Consider the following 14,880-nt stretch of genomic DNA (forward strand, 5'->3'; position numbering starts at 1 on the left):
ACCATCTGAGCTGCCTGGTTTAGGACTGTCACATTCCTTGTCTGAGACAGAAAAGGATCTGCCCCTCTTTTATTTGTCTTTGCTTTACGCATAGCTTTCATTTCCTTTCTTGATCCTGGACAGTGGAGCTGCTGAACTGTCCTTGCCCTTGATCTCTTGTCCCCAGTTCTCCTTGGCTGCTGCTCTACAGCAAATGATATTGACTAGGCTTTTCCACAGAAGTTCCTGAAGTTCACAAAACTCTTGGACTACACATAGGCCTAATTTCAAAACCAGAAAAGAGGAAAAGAAGGAAGAGGAGAGGGAAGGAAAGCAGGGGAGGACTCAATACATCAAAACAGAACTTTCATTCTTTTTCTTTTTTTGTCTCTCAGATACAGAGGGTTAAGTCGATCACACTTCTTCATGCAAGCAATGTCATCGCTGGTCCGTTCAAAGTCACTCTGCTTTCAGTTATTCATTTCATCCCCTCTCTCACTCCTTTCAACCTGCCATAGGCAACGACCCTAGTATCTGCTGAGGTGTTTTCTCTTAAAATAGCTAATATTTTGTATGTGTATACTTTTTAATTTGGCAAGTAGGATTTTATGTCATCAATTTCTTACTTGTTGCTCTCAGTACCATGATTCTAAGATCCACACAGGCTGTTCTGTGTGCCTTTAGACTCTTGCTTCTAGCTGCTGACCTATGAGTTAGGTACGTGCTGCCCACACTACCATTGTCCCGCTCAATAATGGACGCTCAGTTTGCATTCTACCCCCTGCTGCCACAGTGCCATGAAGGACATCCTGAAACCGGTTCCCTTAAGTATCACTGTCAGAATTTCTCTGGGATGCATACTGGAGGAGAATCACAGGGCTATTATGGAGACAGTTCACATTGCAAAAAGTTTCTGGCCTCACAAAAGCACCCATCAGAGAAGGAGCACCTTCAAAGGCAGTACATTCAAATGGTTATTGGCACGTCTGCTCAGAAACTGCTGCCAACTGAAGATGAATCAAGAAGGAAGACATGACATCTCTAAAATAAAAATGTAAGTCAGTGGGAAAAACAGCTTTGGAGTCATAGAACCACATTCTGCCCCTCACTTCACGAGAATGTATGTAGTGGCAAAAGCTCAGTACACCTGCCTCACCCACCTGTCTCCCCATTCTATGGCTCCCAGGACTCATCCTCACCCCAACCACATCCACAAAGTTACCTGCTGGTTGCTCAGTGCCTCCTTTATGGTAGGAACTTTATTTTTATTCTCATTATGGCTGCCTTTCCTGATCTGCAGCATCAACATCAACTACAAAATTTCATCGTGCACTAGGGCTGTCCTGAAGTCACTGGGGACAGCCAGTGCGTGATCTACAGCTTCTCTCACTTCTGTCCAACCTTTGCTCCTCATCCCTCATCCCTCCATCAATCAAAAGCTCTGGCAACCTCCCTGGTCAAACCTGAGCCAAACTGCTCTCCTGGGAGCCACACTGTGCTCCCTTTCTGAGGAGGAGGCTGCTTGCTGAGAGGCTCCAGCGTCTGGGTTCCATTTGCATGAATAAACAGCTCTGAAGGGTTCGTTTTAAGCTTTTATGTAAACACTCTCCAAAATATGTTCTGTACTGCATTATCCCCAGCAATAAAGATTCTGGAATCAGAATTTGGCTGTCAGTTTTATTGATGTGGCATGGGGTACAGTAGAATACAGCTTTCTCTTCTGGAAATTTATTGACTTGGCAGTGCAGAGAGCAATAAAACTGTGTTTTTAATCAGTAAGCCAAGCGGACATGATTCCAGAAGAAATATAGGAAGCAAACATGCCATTGTAAGAAGATTTCTCCCCCCCGCTGACCCTGTACTTCTTGCATGCCCTGTTAAATAAGTTTGGGTATTGAACAATGTGTTTGGTGGGACTGTCTTCAGGAATAAAGTCAAAGGATCAAGTTTGGATTACTTCCTCTAGGTTGTATGGTCTCTAAGAAACTGTTGAGTAAAAGCATCTCTGAAATGAAATTTCTCTGCATTAGTCCCTAGAGAGGAACTATGGGTAAGATGCTCTGTAGGAGAAATTGAGAGAATGCAGCATTTCTCTTCTCAAGAGAAACAAGATTACAATGCCTGTCCCTCCACCTTGCTCACTGACAGAGAGTGGGTTACCTGTATAGACCTGAAGGAAATGAAATCGCCATCTCTTAAGAGATATCTGCATCCCATGTTCATTCCAGTAGTAACAGCCAAGATATATAGAAACAACCAAAGGGTCCTTCATGAATTAATGAGTTATTATTCATAAAATTAATGAATACATTTTTTAAATGTGATGAATACACACACACACGCGCGCACACACACACCCACACACAGGGATGTTTTTCAGCCATAAAAAAGAAGCCATTTGTGATAGCGTAGATACATCTGGAAGGCTTTATGCCAAGTGAACTAAGCCAGACAGAGAAAGACAAATACTGTATGTTATCACTTATATGTGGAATCTAAAAACAACAACAGCCAGTTTTCTACAAACAGAAGAGAATTATGGTTGCCAGGGGCTCCAGGGAGGGGAAAATGAGGAGCTATAGATCAAAGGGCACAAACTTTGAGTTATAAGACTATGTTCTGAGGATCTAATGAAAGTAGATTTTAAATGTTCTCACCCCCTCCCAAAAACAGTTAACTATGTGAGGTGACAGATGTGTTAATTTTCTTAATCTTGGTAATGATTCCACAATGTATGTGTATATCAAGTCACCATACTGTACACTTTAAGTATATACAATTATATTTGTCGTTATTCCTCAGTTAAGTTTGGGGTGGGGAGAGAAAAAGACTGGGTTAAGAGTCACATACTTTGGCCCAATATCACACCATAGAAAGAACATCTGGGCTCAGTCTGCTTGGTCATGTTACTTTGTTCAGGCTGCTGAATCTCTTTGGGATCTACTTCCTCTGCTATCAAAGGGAAATACCCACCTCACACCATTGTTGAGTGGATAAAATAAAGTTATAGGCAGGCGTGCCCAACTCACATAGTACCTTATACCAGTAGCAAGTCCCTTCCGAGACTGTAAGACATCTCCCTGATTCAAATACACTCCTGATGCAGAAGGTGTTTTTTCCGGCAACAATGACAGTCCGCTTGACAGCATCTCTTATTCTTGATACTCACTTCCCACCTGGAATGTCCTTGTTCACTCCCCCCACCTCTGCCAGTGCTTGGTCCAAAACCCTGAACCACTGTAGATGCTTGATGCTGGCTGACCATTCACCCCTCTTTGCAGATGCTTTTGTCTGAGATGTCTTAACCCCAGCAGGCATACATCATCCTGTCCTGCTTTCGCTATCACTGAGGAATTGCTCTTTTCTCAATTTTTATGTGTTGCTTTTGTCTCAACTTTTTGAGTAACTTTTGTCTCAATTCAAGAACACTCTGATTGTTCCTCTGAATACATGTGAGTGACTGAACAGAATCCCCTATAGATAGATGTTCCCCCAAAATGGCATGAGATGCCTATGTGATTGAGCTATCATAGAAGTCCCAAGGTCTGGAGGGGAGGACACTGAAAGGGGCTGTCTGGGGAAGATGGTATAGATCAAAACAGGAACATGTTTCTAGTTCCTAGAATCTTCCCTTCTCCTGCCTGCCTGGTTTCCAATTGTATTTTCTTTTCTTTTTTTTTTTTTAAAGATTTTATTTATTTATTTGACAGAGAGAGAGATCACAAGTAGGCAGAGAGGCAGGCAGAGAGAGAGGAGGAAGCAGTCTCCCTGCAGAGCAGAGAGCCCGATGCGGGGCTCGATCCCAGGACCCTGAGATCATGACCTGAGCCGAAGGCAGCGGCTTAATCCACTGAGCCACCCAGGCGCCCCTCCAATTGTATTTTCACCAGTCACTTCTCTACTTTTCTCAAGACAGTTTATTTTCCATCTTCCCAACCAGGTCTATGGGGCCACCCTCAAAGGATTTATCAGCTCTTTACTTGGTGCCCAAGCCCTGTTATTTACATAGCTTATCTTGATTAATCATCATAACCACCCTGTGAAGGAGGAATTATTATTCCAATTTAATAGATGAAGAAACCAAAATAGAGGGCTTACATAACATCCTCAGGATCAACTGGCCATGTAATGGGAGAGTGGAGATTTGAATCCAGGTGTGTCTGAGCCCAAAGTTTAGGATCTTACTTACAAAATAAGATACTCTTTGATAAAGACCAAAAGTGAGTAGTGGCACATCTCTTTACTGATATAAGTTGGAATTCTATACACCTGAATCCAGTTGTTGGAACTCTGGAATTACATGTAGTTACACACACACACACACACACACACACACACACGTTTTATTCATGAACTTAAAAGGTTCCCAGTCTTGGGAATAAACCAAACCAAAGAGGTAAAGGATCTGTACTCGAGGAACTACAGAACACTCATGAGAGAAATTGAAGAAGACACAAAAAGATGGAAGACCATTCCATGCTCTTGGATTGGTAGAATAAACATTGTTAAAATGTCTATACTGCCTAGAGCAATCTATACTTTTAATGCCATTCCGATCAAAATTCCACTGGTATTTTTCAAAGAGCTGGAGCAAATAATCCTAAAATTTGTATGGAATAAGAAGAGACCCCGAAATGCTAAGGAAATGTTGAAAAACAAAAACAAAACTGGCGGCATCACATTACCTGATTTCAAGCTTTACTACAAAGCTGTGATCACCAAGACAGCATGGTACTGGCATAAAAACAGACACATAGACCAGTGGAACAGAGTAGAGGGCCCAGATATGGACCCTCAACTCTATGGTGAAATAATCTTCGACAAAACAGGAAAAAATATACAATGGAAAAAAGACAGTCTCTTCAATAAATGGTGCTGGGAAAACTGGACAGCTATATGTAGAAGAATGAAACTCGACCATTCTCTTACACCGTACACAAAGATAAACTCAAAATGGATAAAAGACCTCAACGTGAGACAGGAATCCATCAGTATCCTAGAGGAGAACATAGGCAGTAACCTCTTCGATATCAGCCACAGCAACTTCTTTCAAGATATGTCTCCAAAGGCAAAGGAAACAAAAGCGAAAATGAACTTTTGGGACTTCATCAAGATCAAAAGCTTCTGCACAACAAAGGAAACAGTCAACAAAACAAAAAGGCAACCCACAGAATGGGAGAAGATATTTGCAAATGACAGTACAGACAAAAGATTGATATCCAGGATCTATAAAGAACTCCTCAAACTCCACACACACAAAACAGATAATCATATCAAAAAATGGGCAGAAGATATGAACAGACACTTCTCCAATGAAGATATACAAATGGCTATCAGACACATGAAAAAATGCTCATCATCACTAGCCATCAGGAAGATTCAAATTAAAACCACATTGAGATATCACCTTACACCAGTTAGAATGGCCAAAATTAGCAAGACAAGAAACAACGTGTGTTGGAGAGGATGTGGAGAAAGGGGAATCCTGTTACACTGTTGGTGGGAATACACGTTGGTGCAGCCACTTTGGAGAACAGTGTGGAGATTCCTCAAGAAATTAAAAATAGAGCTTCCCTATGACCCTGCAATTGCACTGCTGGGCATTTACCCCAAAGATACAGATGTAGTGAAAAGAAGGGCCATCTGTACCCCAATGTTTATAGCAGCAATGGCCACGGTCGCCAAACTGTGGAAAGAACCAAGATGCCCTTCAACGGACGAATGGATAAGGAAGATGTGGTCCATATACACAATGGAGTATTATACCTCCATCAGAAAGGATGAATAACCAACTTTTGTAGCAACATGGACAGGACTGGAAGAGATTATGCTGAGTGAAATAAGTCAAGCAGAGAAAGTCAAGTATCATATGGTTTCACTTATTTGTGGAGCATAACAAAGAACATAGAGGACATGGGGAGATGGAGAGGAGAAGGGAGTTGAGAAAATTTTTGAAGGGGAGATGAACCATGAGAGACTATGGACTCTGAAAAACAACCTGAGGGTTTTGAAGGGGCAGGGGGTGGGAGGTTGGGGAACCAGGTGGTGGGTAATAGGGAGGGCGCGTATTGCATGGAGCACTGGGTGTGGTGCAAAAACAATGAATACTGTTACACTGAAAATAAATTTTTAAAAAATCAATATTATGACGAAGTCTGTATTGTCTGTTCATCAATAAATTTTCTTAGATATTGGGAAAAAAAATGTACCCAGTCTTAAATATTAAACTCTTGGCTTTCCTTTCTTCTTTTCTAGATCACTCAACTATCTCCCTATCAAACTAATCCCATCTCAAGCTTTCAGAGGACTTAATGAGGTCATAAAAATGTAAGTAAGATACTGCATATCAAAAGACATTCATAATTGGAATAATAAATTTTTGTAAGAGAAAACATAGTTAAAAGGGGATAATTTTTCTAGGAGAGGAACTGTGTTAAAGAAACCCCAGTATTGTTATCTTTATAATACAAATAATATCTAGGGACCTTTGAAGAACAGTATGATTTTCAAGAGTCATTAAATTCCAGATAATTAACCTTGCTTCAATGAACTGAATGCATTTTGATAAGTGATGATAAACTTCTCAAGTAGAGAAGAAAATAGATTCTAATCATAAAAATTCTCCTTCTGCTACAGCAGTTATTCCCTTGTGTCACATTTTTAGATAACACCCACACAGAATAAAATGTGTTGGAAGTTTATTGTGCATCAAAAGATAATCTTTATATCTAAAATATAATAAGTATATGACAAAAACACAGTATTTATAGCTGTATTGATAAAAGGCCTTCATCAAAAGTGTAAAGCAACCTGATAATACAGCATGATCTCACATTTCTGTCAGATGTAACTTCAATCCTTTCTCCCTGGGTCTCAGCCTCTAGGGCACAAGACACCATACATGAGAGAGAACTTTCTCAGGAGTCTGGTTTTTCCGCATCCTCCTTAATGTCAGCCCACGTGAAAGGACCTCAAAGGCCATTTAGTTCCTACAGAGCATTTCTGATCTTAACAATCCCAGTTTACGTCACTAAAGATGCTGCATCAATCCTAGCTCCTTCGGTAATCTCTGACTGCTCTTTAGGGTATTAGCAAGCAATGAGGATATTAAAAATAATTCCCCAAGAATTACAGAATGTCAGTTTCCTTGAACCTAACCCTTACTCTTCTGCTCTCAAGTTTAAATGTTGAGTTTTGATAACTTTTAATGCATTAGACCTCCTCATGAGAAAAGCAGCCACAGCTAAGGAAACAAACCATTAGGTACAAATAAAATGAATCCGTCCAGGAACAATCCATTACTGTGTTGTTCGTAAAAGACATTAACTGCCTTAGGCTCAGCCTTTCTGTGGACTAAAGCTCTCGAGTCTGAAGGCTTCAGTGAATGTTAACCTTAGAAAGACTCAAATGTACAAGTTGTGAAGTTGAGACTTTTTTCTCAGCTGGCAGCAAATGGTAGCTTATGCTGGGATTTTAGGGTAACATTGACATTCCCTGCATGCCTGGGATGGCATATGGCAAGGCTAGTTCCTTTACATTTGTGTCTTAAAAAAATCCATTCAGGGATGCCTGGGTGACTCCATTGGTTGGGCACCCCACTCCTGGTTTTGGCTCAGGTTGAGATCTCAGGGTTGTGAGATCGAGCCTCACATAGGGCTCTATGCTCAGCACGGAGTCTGCTTGGGATTCTCTGCCTCTCCCTCTGCCCCACCTGCCATTCATTCTCACTCTCTAAAATAAATAAGTACATAAAATCTCTTTAAAAAAAAGATTCCATTCATTAATCCATCCATCCATTCATTCATACTCTATTCACCAGGCAATATGAAGTCAGCACAGTTTCTGAAGCGGACAGGACATACTCCTTATCTTCCATTTGGTAAAAGGAAAAAAGTCAAAGAAACAGATGTTACAACCCAAAAATGATACTACATGCTGAAATTGACCACCTTGCAATTGCCTCAGGGCAGGATTTGGGGAAAAAGAAAAAGAGTTATGAAACAATGAATTGCAACCCAAATTAAAACCTCACTAGAGTGACGGAACTGGGAATTCAGACATCCTGATCCTTGTCCTGAACCTTCCCATAAGCATTTTTTGCCTCTCCTCTGGAGAGTTTTAATTTCCAAAGCTGTCATAGAAGGGAATCTGATGAGATTTTCTCAAAAGACCTGTCCACTTCTAACAATCTGGAGCTCTGAGTCATACATAAACAAGAAAAAAACCCTGTCACATAAAGAGGGGCTACTGAAACCTGCATTTCAACTGCACCTGGTTTATAGATGCCCATCAATGCTCCTAAGGGAGATGGTAGCACTTTATGACATGAGGACAATGGGAGGCATCCCTGTTCTTTTTTAATAGGACACACTGGAGCCCCAGTTGTTGGGTCACATACACAGGTTATTATGATGCATGCATGGTCATTTCTTTCTTTCTTTCTTTTTTTTTTTTTTTTTTTTTTTTTTTCTCTCCCCTAGTGAAATCTCTCAAAGTGATTCTCTGGAAAAGATAGAAGCTAATGCCTTTGACAACCTCTTCAATTTGTCTGAAATGTAAGCATCAGTTAACAGATAGTTTATTGCTGTACACTATTACCCTTGCTGGCTGGAGCCCACTCAGTATTTGTATCCAAGCATCCACCGCTAGGAATCCAAGAGAAAAAGACCACAGCAACGACTAGGTCTGGGCAGGCACTAATTTCTCTCACTGCAGTGGCCTGAAGGTTGCCATGGTGACAACTGCTTCTCCCTGGGAGCTGTATAAACTCTGAAACATCACAACACAAAGTTGGAAATTAAAATTGACATTGTGGAGTCCTGCCGACTAGCTCTTACCTTATGGAAGGGAGGGTATGAAGTACCTGGGATAGCGGGGAAATTTGAAAGGGAGCTTAGAGATCATGAATTTAGTTCATTGAGCACTGTTTGGGCATCTTTATTTATTTAGTAAATGATTCTTAGAAATCCATGTAAAACCCTGTGTTGGACATGTGTGTGCTGTTTGTTATTGCGATGTTTTAGAATTGATACTTAAAAACAGTTCTTTCCAAATTATTATTTTCCTCCAATATACAAAAAAGATGAGTGAATGGCTCAAATCAGTTTTCAGGTGATGAACTGATGACCCAAAGAGGGTAACTGACTTGCCTGATGTCACACAGCAAGTCGGTGTTAGAGTTGGGGCCAGGAATTGGGTCATGTGACTCCCAAACCAGGCTTCTTACTGCTGCCTTATTTGGCTCAAACCTGAACTTCTAAAAAATATCACCTGCATAGGACTTTTGAAAGTTAAGAGAAGGGGAAGGATATTAGCAACAAACATTTTCCACACACTTATGTCTGGCATTTATTTCCTTGAGGTTGTGTTAATCCTCACAGTTCCCCTGCAAAGTGGGGTCATTATCCCTGTAGTTCAAGGGAAGGAATGGAGGCTCAGAGAGGTCAGTAACTTTACCAGTGTGGCACAATGGCAGGGCTGAGATTCCACCCTGGCCTGTCTTTCTACTGAGCTCATGCATTTCCCATCACACCACAAGGCCTCCCTATGAATGGTCCAATTAGCAATTATCTAAAGAGAATAACTGATTGATAAGAATATGAGTACCCGCTACATGCCATCCAAGGGTGCAACCATGTCCTCTGCTGGAATACAGAGGAGATAAAAAGCAAATCTTCCCCAGGAGATGATAGTATACTAAAGGAGGTGAGAATACCTCATCAACTGATTATGGGAAAATCCAAAATAATGGATATTCAAATGCATATTTATAGTCTGGACTTGGCTATGAAGTAGAATTTGTGGGAAGGGGGTAGGGAAGTGAAGGGTAGAAGTGGTCATCACCATTATATTTTTTATTTTTTTTAATAAACATATAATATATTTTTATCCCCAGGGGTACAGGTCTGTGAATCGCCAGGTTTACACACTTCACAGCACTCACGATAGCACATACCCTCCCCAATGTCCATAACCCCCCTCCCCCTCTCCCAACCCCACCTCCCCCCAGCAACCCCCAGTTTGTTTTGTGAGATTAAGAGTCACTTATGGTTTGTCTCCCTCCCAATCCCATCTTGTTTCATTTATTCTTCTCCTATCCCCCTATCCCCTCATGTTGCATCTCCACGTCCTCATATCAGGGAGATCATATGATAGTTGTCTTTCTCCGATTGACTTAATTCACTAAGTATGATACCCTCTAGTTCCATCCATGTCATCGCAAATGGCAAGATTTCATTTCTTTTGATGGCTGCATAGTATTCCATTGTGTATATATACCACCTCTTCTTTATCCATTCATCTGTTGATGGACATCTAGGTTCTTTCCATAGTTTGGCTATTGTAGACATTGCTGCTATAAACATTCGGGTGCATGTGCCCCTTTGGATCACTATGTTTGTATCTTTAGGGTAAATACCCAGTAGTGCAATTGCTGGGTCATAGGGTAGTTCTATTTTCAACATTTTGAGGAACCTCCATGCTGTTTTCCAGAGTGGTTGCACCAGCCTGCATTCCCACCAACAGTGTAGGAGGGTTCCCCAGGTCATCACCATTATAAATGACAGTAGTATCCTAGACCTAGAAATCTGCCCATCATAATAAAGCACAGCTTATACTGAGAACCACCAGAATAGCTTAAGATAAATAAATTACCCATGATGCAACAGAAAGAAAAATAAAATGCTCTAAGGGAAAGTTTATGGACTCCAAGGGAAGGCCCTGAGACTAGGATGTTAGGTCCATACAGGCTCTGTTTCTTCACAGCTGTAGCCCCATGTAGGTGCTTAATAAATGTTTGTCGAGTGAGGGAATGTATGGATGAGTAGTTTAAGGTCAGACCCCAAAAGCTCTTTAAAAGTTCCTCCACTCTACCTATATAATACTTTATATGATCCACAATGGCTTGACTAAGTTGTTGTAAAAATCATTACAGTAAAACATCACTCACCAAAGAATCGAAAGGAAATAAAAGGTGGAAATAGGCATCAGTGGTGGGTAACTATAGTAAGGGAGGGATGGGATGAACACAAAACTCAAAGTCTGAAAAATTGAATTCACTTCCAAGTTGTGCTACTTCTTAGCTGTGTGACTAGAGATAAATCATTCAACATCCTTGTTTCATCAACTATACTAATAATTGTTAACACTAGTTAAAGCCTTACTGTGAACCAGAAACACACATTTACGTCTCAAAAACTACCCTATGAAGAAACAGAGCTTTAAATGGTGCATCCGAGGTCATACAATTACTAAAACCAAATTGACTCCAGAACCCCTCCAAATAACCAACACACTATATTTCCTCTACAGAACAAGAGTAATCATAATTTTTTCAGGTGGTTGTGGCATGGGTAAGAGAGTCAAAGGCATTTACTGACCTTGAATCCAGAGTAGATAGACAATTGTGGCTACTTCTCAAAGGGTCAAAGTCACTGGAGAAGTAGGGAGAAGGGCCATCACACCACTGTGGAATCATGGCTATACTTTTATACTTTACAAAGCCCTCCCTACATTATCTCTAGCTATTCTATTACTCACTACATACCAACCTATGAGGGAGGAAGATAGCATATTATTATTCCAATTTTATAGAAGGTCACACCAGCTCAGGGAAGTTAGGAAACTATGCATCATCACACAACAAACTATCTATAACAATGGGCATAAAATTCCCCCAAACCCAAGCCCCAGGTCTGATCCAAAGACTGAGTGCCTGTCTGGATCATTGGTCAGTGGGGCTGCCAGCCCAGTCTGAAGAAGACCAGTTTGCCTATAAGGGAGAGTAGCCAGTCTGCTCATCTGACCTGGGAGTGGACTCTCCCATCACCCCCAGCGTGCAGGCTCCATGGTGGGGCAGGATCCACTTGGTCAGGAATCCTGGAAGTTGGTGCTACCTCACCGAATTGGGGGGGGCGGGGGGGAGACAGACTCCCAGCTATGATGTTTACACCTGCCTCAGAAAGAGGTTGAGAGCAGAGTTTCCTGGCAAGAGCCAAGTGGCTCCCACCATGCAGTTTCATTCCCCAGGCTCTCAGGAGCTCCTCTGAGGCATACAGAAGTCACTTGATTTTTATTGATGCCATTTCCAACCAGCATCTTCTGATAACTATGGTCTTGTACATTCCAAACAATACATATTTCCTAAACTGCTCCTTCTCTGTTTACAGACTGATCCAGAACACGAAAAACCTGGTGTACATTGAGGCTGGAGCATTTAGAAATCTCCCCCGGTTAAAATACCTGTGAGAATTTTTCCTTTTTGAGCAACTGGGGAGGGAAATTGGGTATCTGATGAAAATCAAAAACAGTTAAAATGCTGGGAAGACTTTTTTAACTATATACTTAGCATTATTTGCACGTCTGTCTTCAGCCTTCTGGTTAAAATTTAATCAGCATTTCTTGTCAGCTACCAGGCTGGGTGCCTTCAGAATCTATGTAACTGGCTCCCAACATTTTGACTCTCCAAAAAGCACACGAAAAGAATATCACCCCCTTTGCAATGATTTTCAAAACTGACAGTGGGAATGGGGAAGCAGGGTCACGACACTTGAAAAAGAGTAAATCGGAATGTCTAAGGTGAGGTGGTGATGCAGACAGAGCACAGGCAAAAATAGAAGAGGCAATTCTGATTGGACACCCATGCCTGGTTAAGAATTACTGTTTAAAAAAAAAAAATTACTGATGCCTTCATCTCATTTGTTCCTTTATGCATTAAGTGAAAACTTTGTAAGTACTACCTTGAGGTAGGCACTGTGCCGTATAAACTAAATCACTATTTTCTATTTCCTATTAAATCTTATTAGGTCTATGGTTAGAATTCTAAGTTGAGTACCCACGGTAACCCAGCAGATTCATTGCCTCGCCAACAAAACCAAAATTCCTGAAACTTGACACAATCTATAAACTGATCACTATGGATCTTCTCATAGGTCGAGCAGTCACTTATTCACGCAGAAAAAATTAAGACCCTCTAACACAGACATCCTCTCTTCTTCCTGATAAGTTAAATTTCATAAAATCTCCAGGGAGTGGAAGTCCACAACTCCCACCACCTAAAAAAAAAAAAAAAAAGGAGAGGGACCAGAGGATATCTCTCTGGGTCTGGTGTTCATGTCACCTGGACAGCCTTGCCCTGGGGCCTCCTACAGGAGCTGCTGCTGACCCAAGCCTAGCCCCTTCGGCAGCTCTAACCCTGAACAGCTCCTAGCCCAGGTATTCTGCTTTTCCAGGCCTCCGAGGCTATGCAGGACACATAAGCATCTACAGTGTCAACCACTTTAGAAAAACATAAGGAAAAAAGAAAGAAAGAAAGAAAAAGAAAAACATAATGCAAGAACCAAATTTGACCACTGCAGTCCCTTGTTATCCAAGAATCACTGTCTCCATGAAATAGCATTTTCGCCCCCCCAAACAAGTGATAGTCCCCTAACCCCAGTACACATTGCTGTCTAAGTTACAATGCCATCACCAGCCACAGAGAGGGCAAGGATTCAGCACCATCTGGGGTTACAGGTAAGAAGGAGCCTCAGAAAGAGCCAAAGGACAAACCTGGCTTCCTTCCATCGTCACCGGATTGAGAGGAAGTTTGTATCAGTTTCTGCAGTCCTGCGTAGGTGAATTTAAAACTCGGCTAGAGGAAATCCAGATGCCTGGACTAAAGGAGTCTCATTCTTGTGTATAAAATAACTTTCAGTTTAACCTATCACTGAAGCTTCTCTCTTCTTTGAAGCTTAAATAACAGGTGGGGAGAAGAAGAGCCCTGAGTAGCTCCAATAACCAAAAGCATGTAGATAGTGATTTCAGTAAGTTATAAGGAAGAACTTCCTGAACCACAAGGCAGCTAAAAAAAGAAAGATTTTTCATAATGATGGATATGGATTTCTCATATGGAGGTTAATCCTCCTAAAGGGTTTGAGTTAAAACCTATTCCAAAGTAGAGGGATGCTTTCTAGAACTATCGAGAGCAAATTACCAAAAAAGAATGGGATAGAATACAACAGAAAAATGCGATTGATACAATAGGAAAAGACAGGTTGGAAACATAAATATAAAGGACGAAGACCTGAGAGTTTAGTCCCAGCCCCTAGATCTTTGAACAGGCATCTTTAGAGCAACTTCTCCCATAGTGTTAGGGGCTTTAAAATTCTGCCAATCTTCAACAGCTGAAAGTGCTACCAATAAAGCCAAACTCAATATTTTTTTAATGTGAAGATAGTCTTTTCGAAGTGCCTTTCTACTGCATTTATCTTTATGCCTTAAAAACAATCACTTTTACACTTTTACTCACTCTCTGCCCACATCCCCACCCTGCCCCAAATCACAGGAGCATCTGTAACACAGGCATCCGAAAGCTTCCAGATGTTACGAAGATCTTCTCCTCTGAATTTAATTTCATTCTGTAAGTACCAGGCTGATTGCTATGCGTAACAGTTTCCCATTTGCAACTAAAATTTGGAAAGTAAATATTTCTCATTTTATTCCTCCAGGGAAATTTGTGATAACTTACACATAACCACCATACCAGGAAATGCTTTTCAAGGGATGAGTAACGAATCCATAACACTGTGAGTAAACTCCCAGATTCACGTTCTGCCATTCAGGCTCCTGCTATTCTCGCTTCTAGCTTGAGGTGAGCTCTTTCTCATCTTTTACCATGTTCTTCATTCACTGGTAACGTTCTTTATGACCAAAAATGCTAACGGTGAGAGCAGTTGAGCAGGATTGCAGCTCGGTCATGTGTTCACACAACCACCAACCGAAGCATTCTGTTCAAAATTAATCAGACAGACCCTGCGGATTGACAGTGACCAAATTTCCAACTAAGGAAATTGTTCACTGCATCAGTGGAATGCTTTGAAGCTGGGAAGAGACAGCCAGAAGGGAAATGGCTGCCCTGGTTCA

General features: G+C 41.2%; 1 protein-coding gene across 1 annotated transcript in view; it reads left to right on the top strand.

The window, feature by feature from the left end:
- Positions 1 to 14,880, top strand: part of LHCGR (luteinizing hormone/choriogonadotropin receptor) — a 55,216-nt gene that overhangs the window by 13,666 nt on the left and 26,670 nt on the right. Inside the window, exons 2-6 of the mRNA XM_045979625.1 lie at positions 6,235 to 6,306; positions 8,460 to 8,534; positions 12,147 to 12,221; positions 14,303 to 14,377; positions 14,466 to 14,543. Of these exons, the coding sequence (XP_045835581.1) occupies positions 6,235 to 6,306; positions 8,460 to 8,534; positions 12,147 to 12,221; positions 14,303 to 14,377; positions 14,466 to 14,543 (375 nt within the window). The remainder of the gene's footprint in view (positions 1 to 6,234; positions 6,307 to 8,459; positions 8,535 to 12,146; positions 12,222 to 14,302; positions 14,378 to 14,465; positions 14,544 to 14,880) is intronic.

The sequence above is a fragment of the Meles meles genome, chromosome 15 (assembly GCF_922984935.1).
Source record: "Meles meles chromosome 15, mMelMel3.1 paternal haplotype, whole genome shotgun sequence".
Lineage (NCBI taxonomy): Eukaryota > Metazoa > Chordata > Mammalia > Carnivora > Mustelidae > Meles > Meles meles.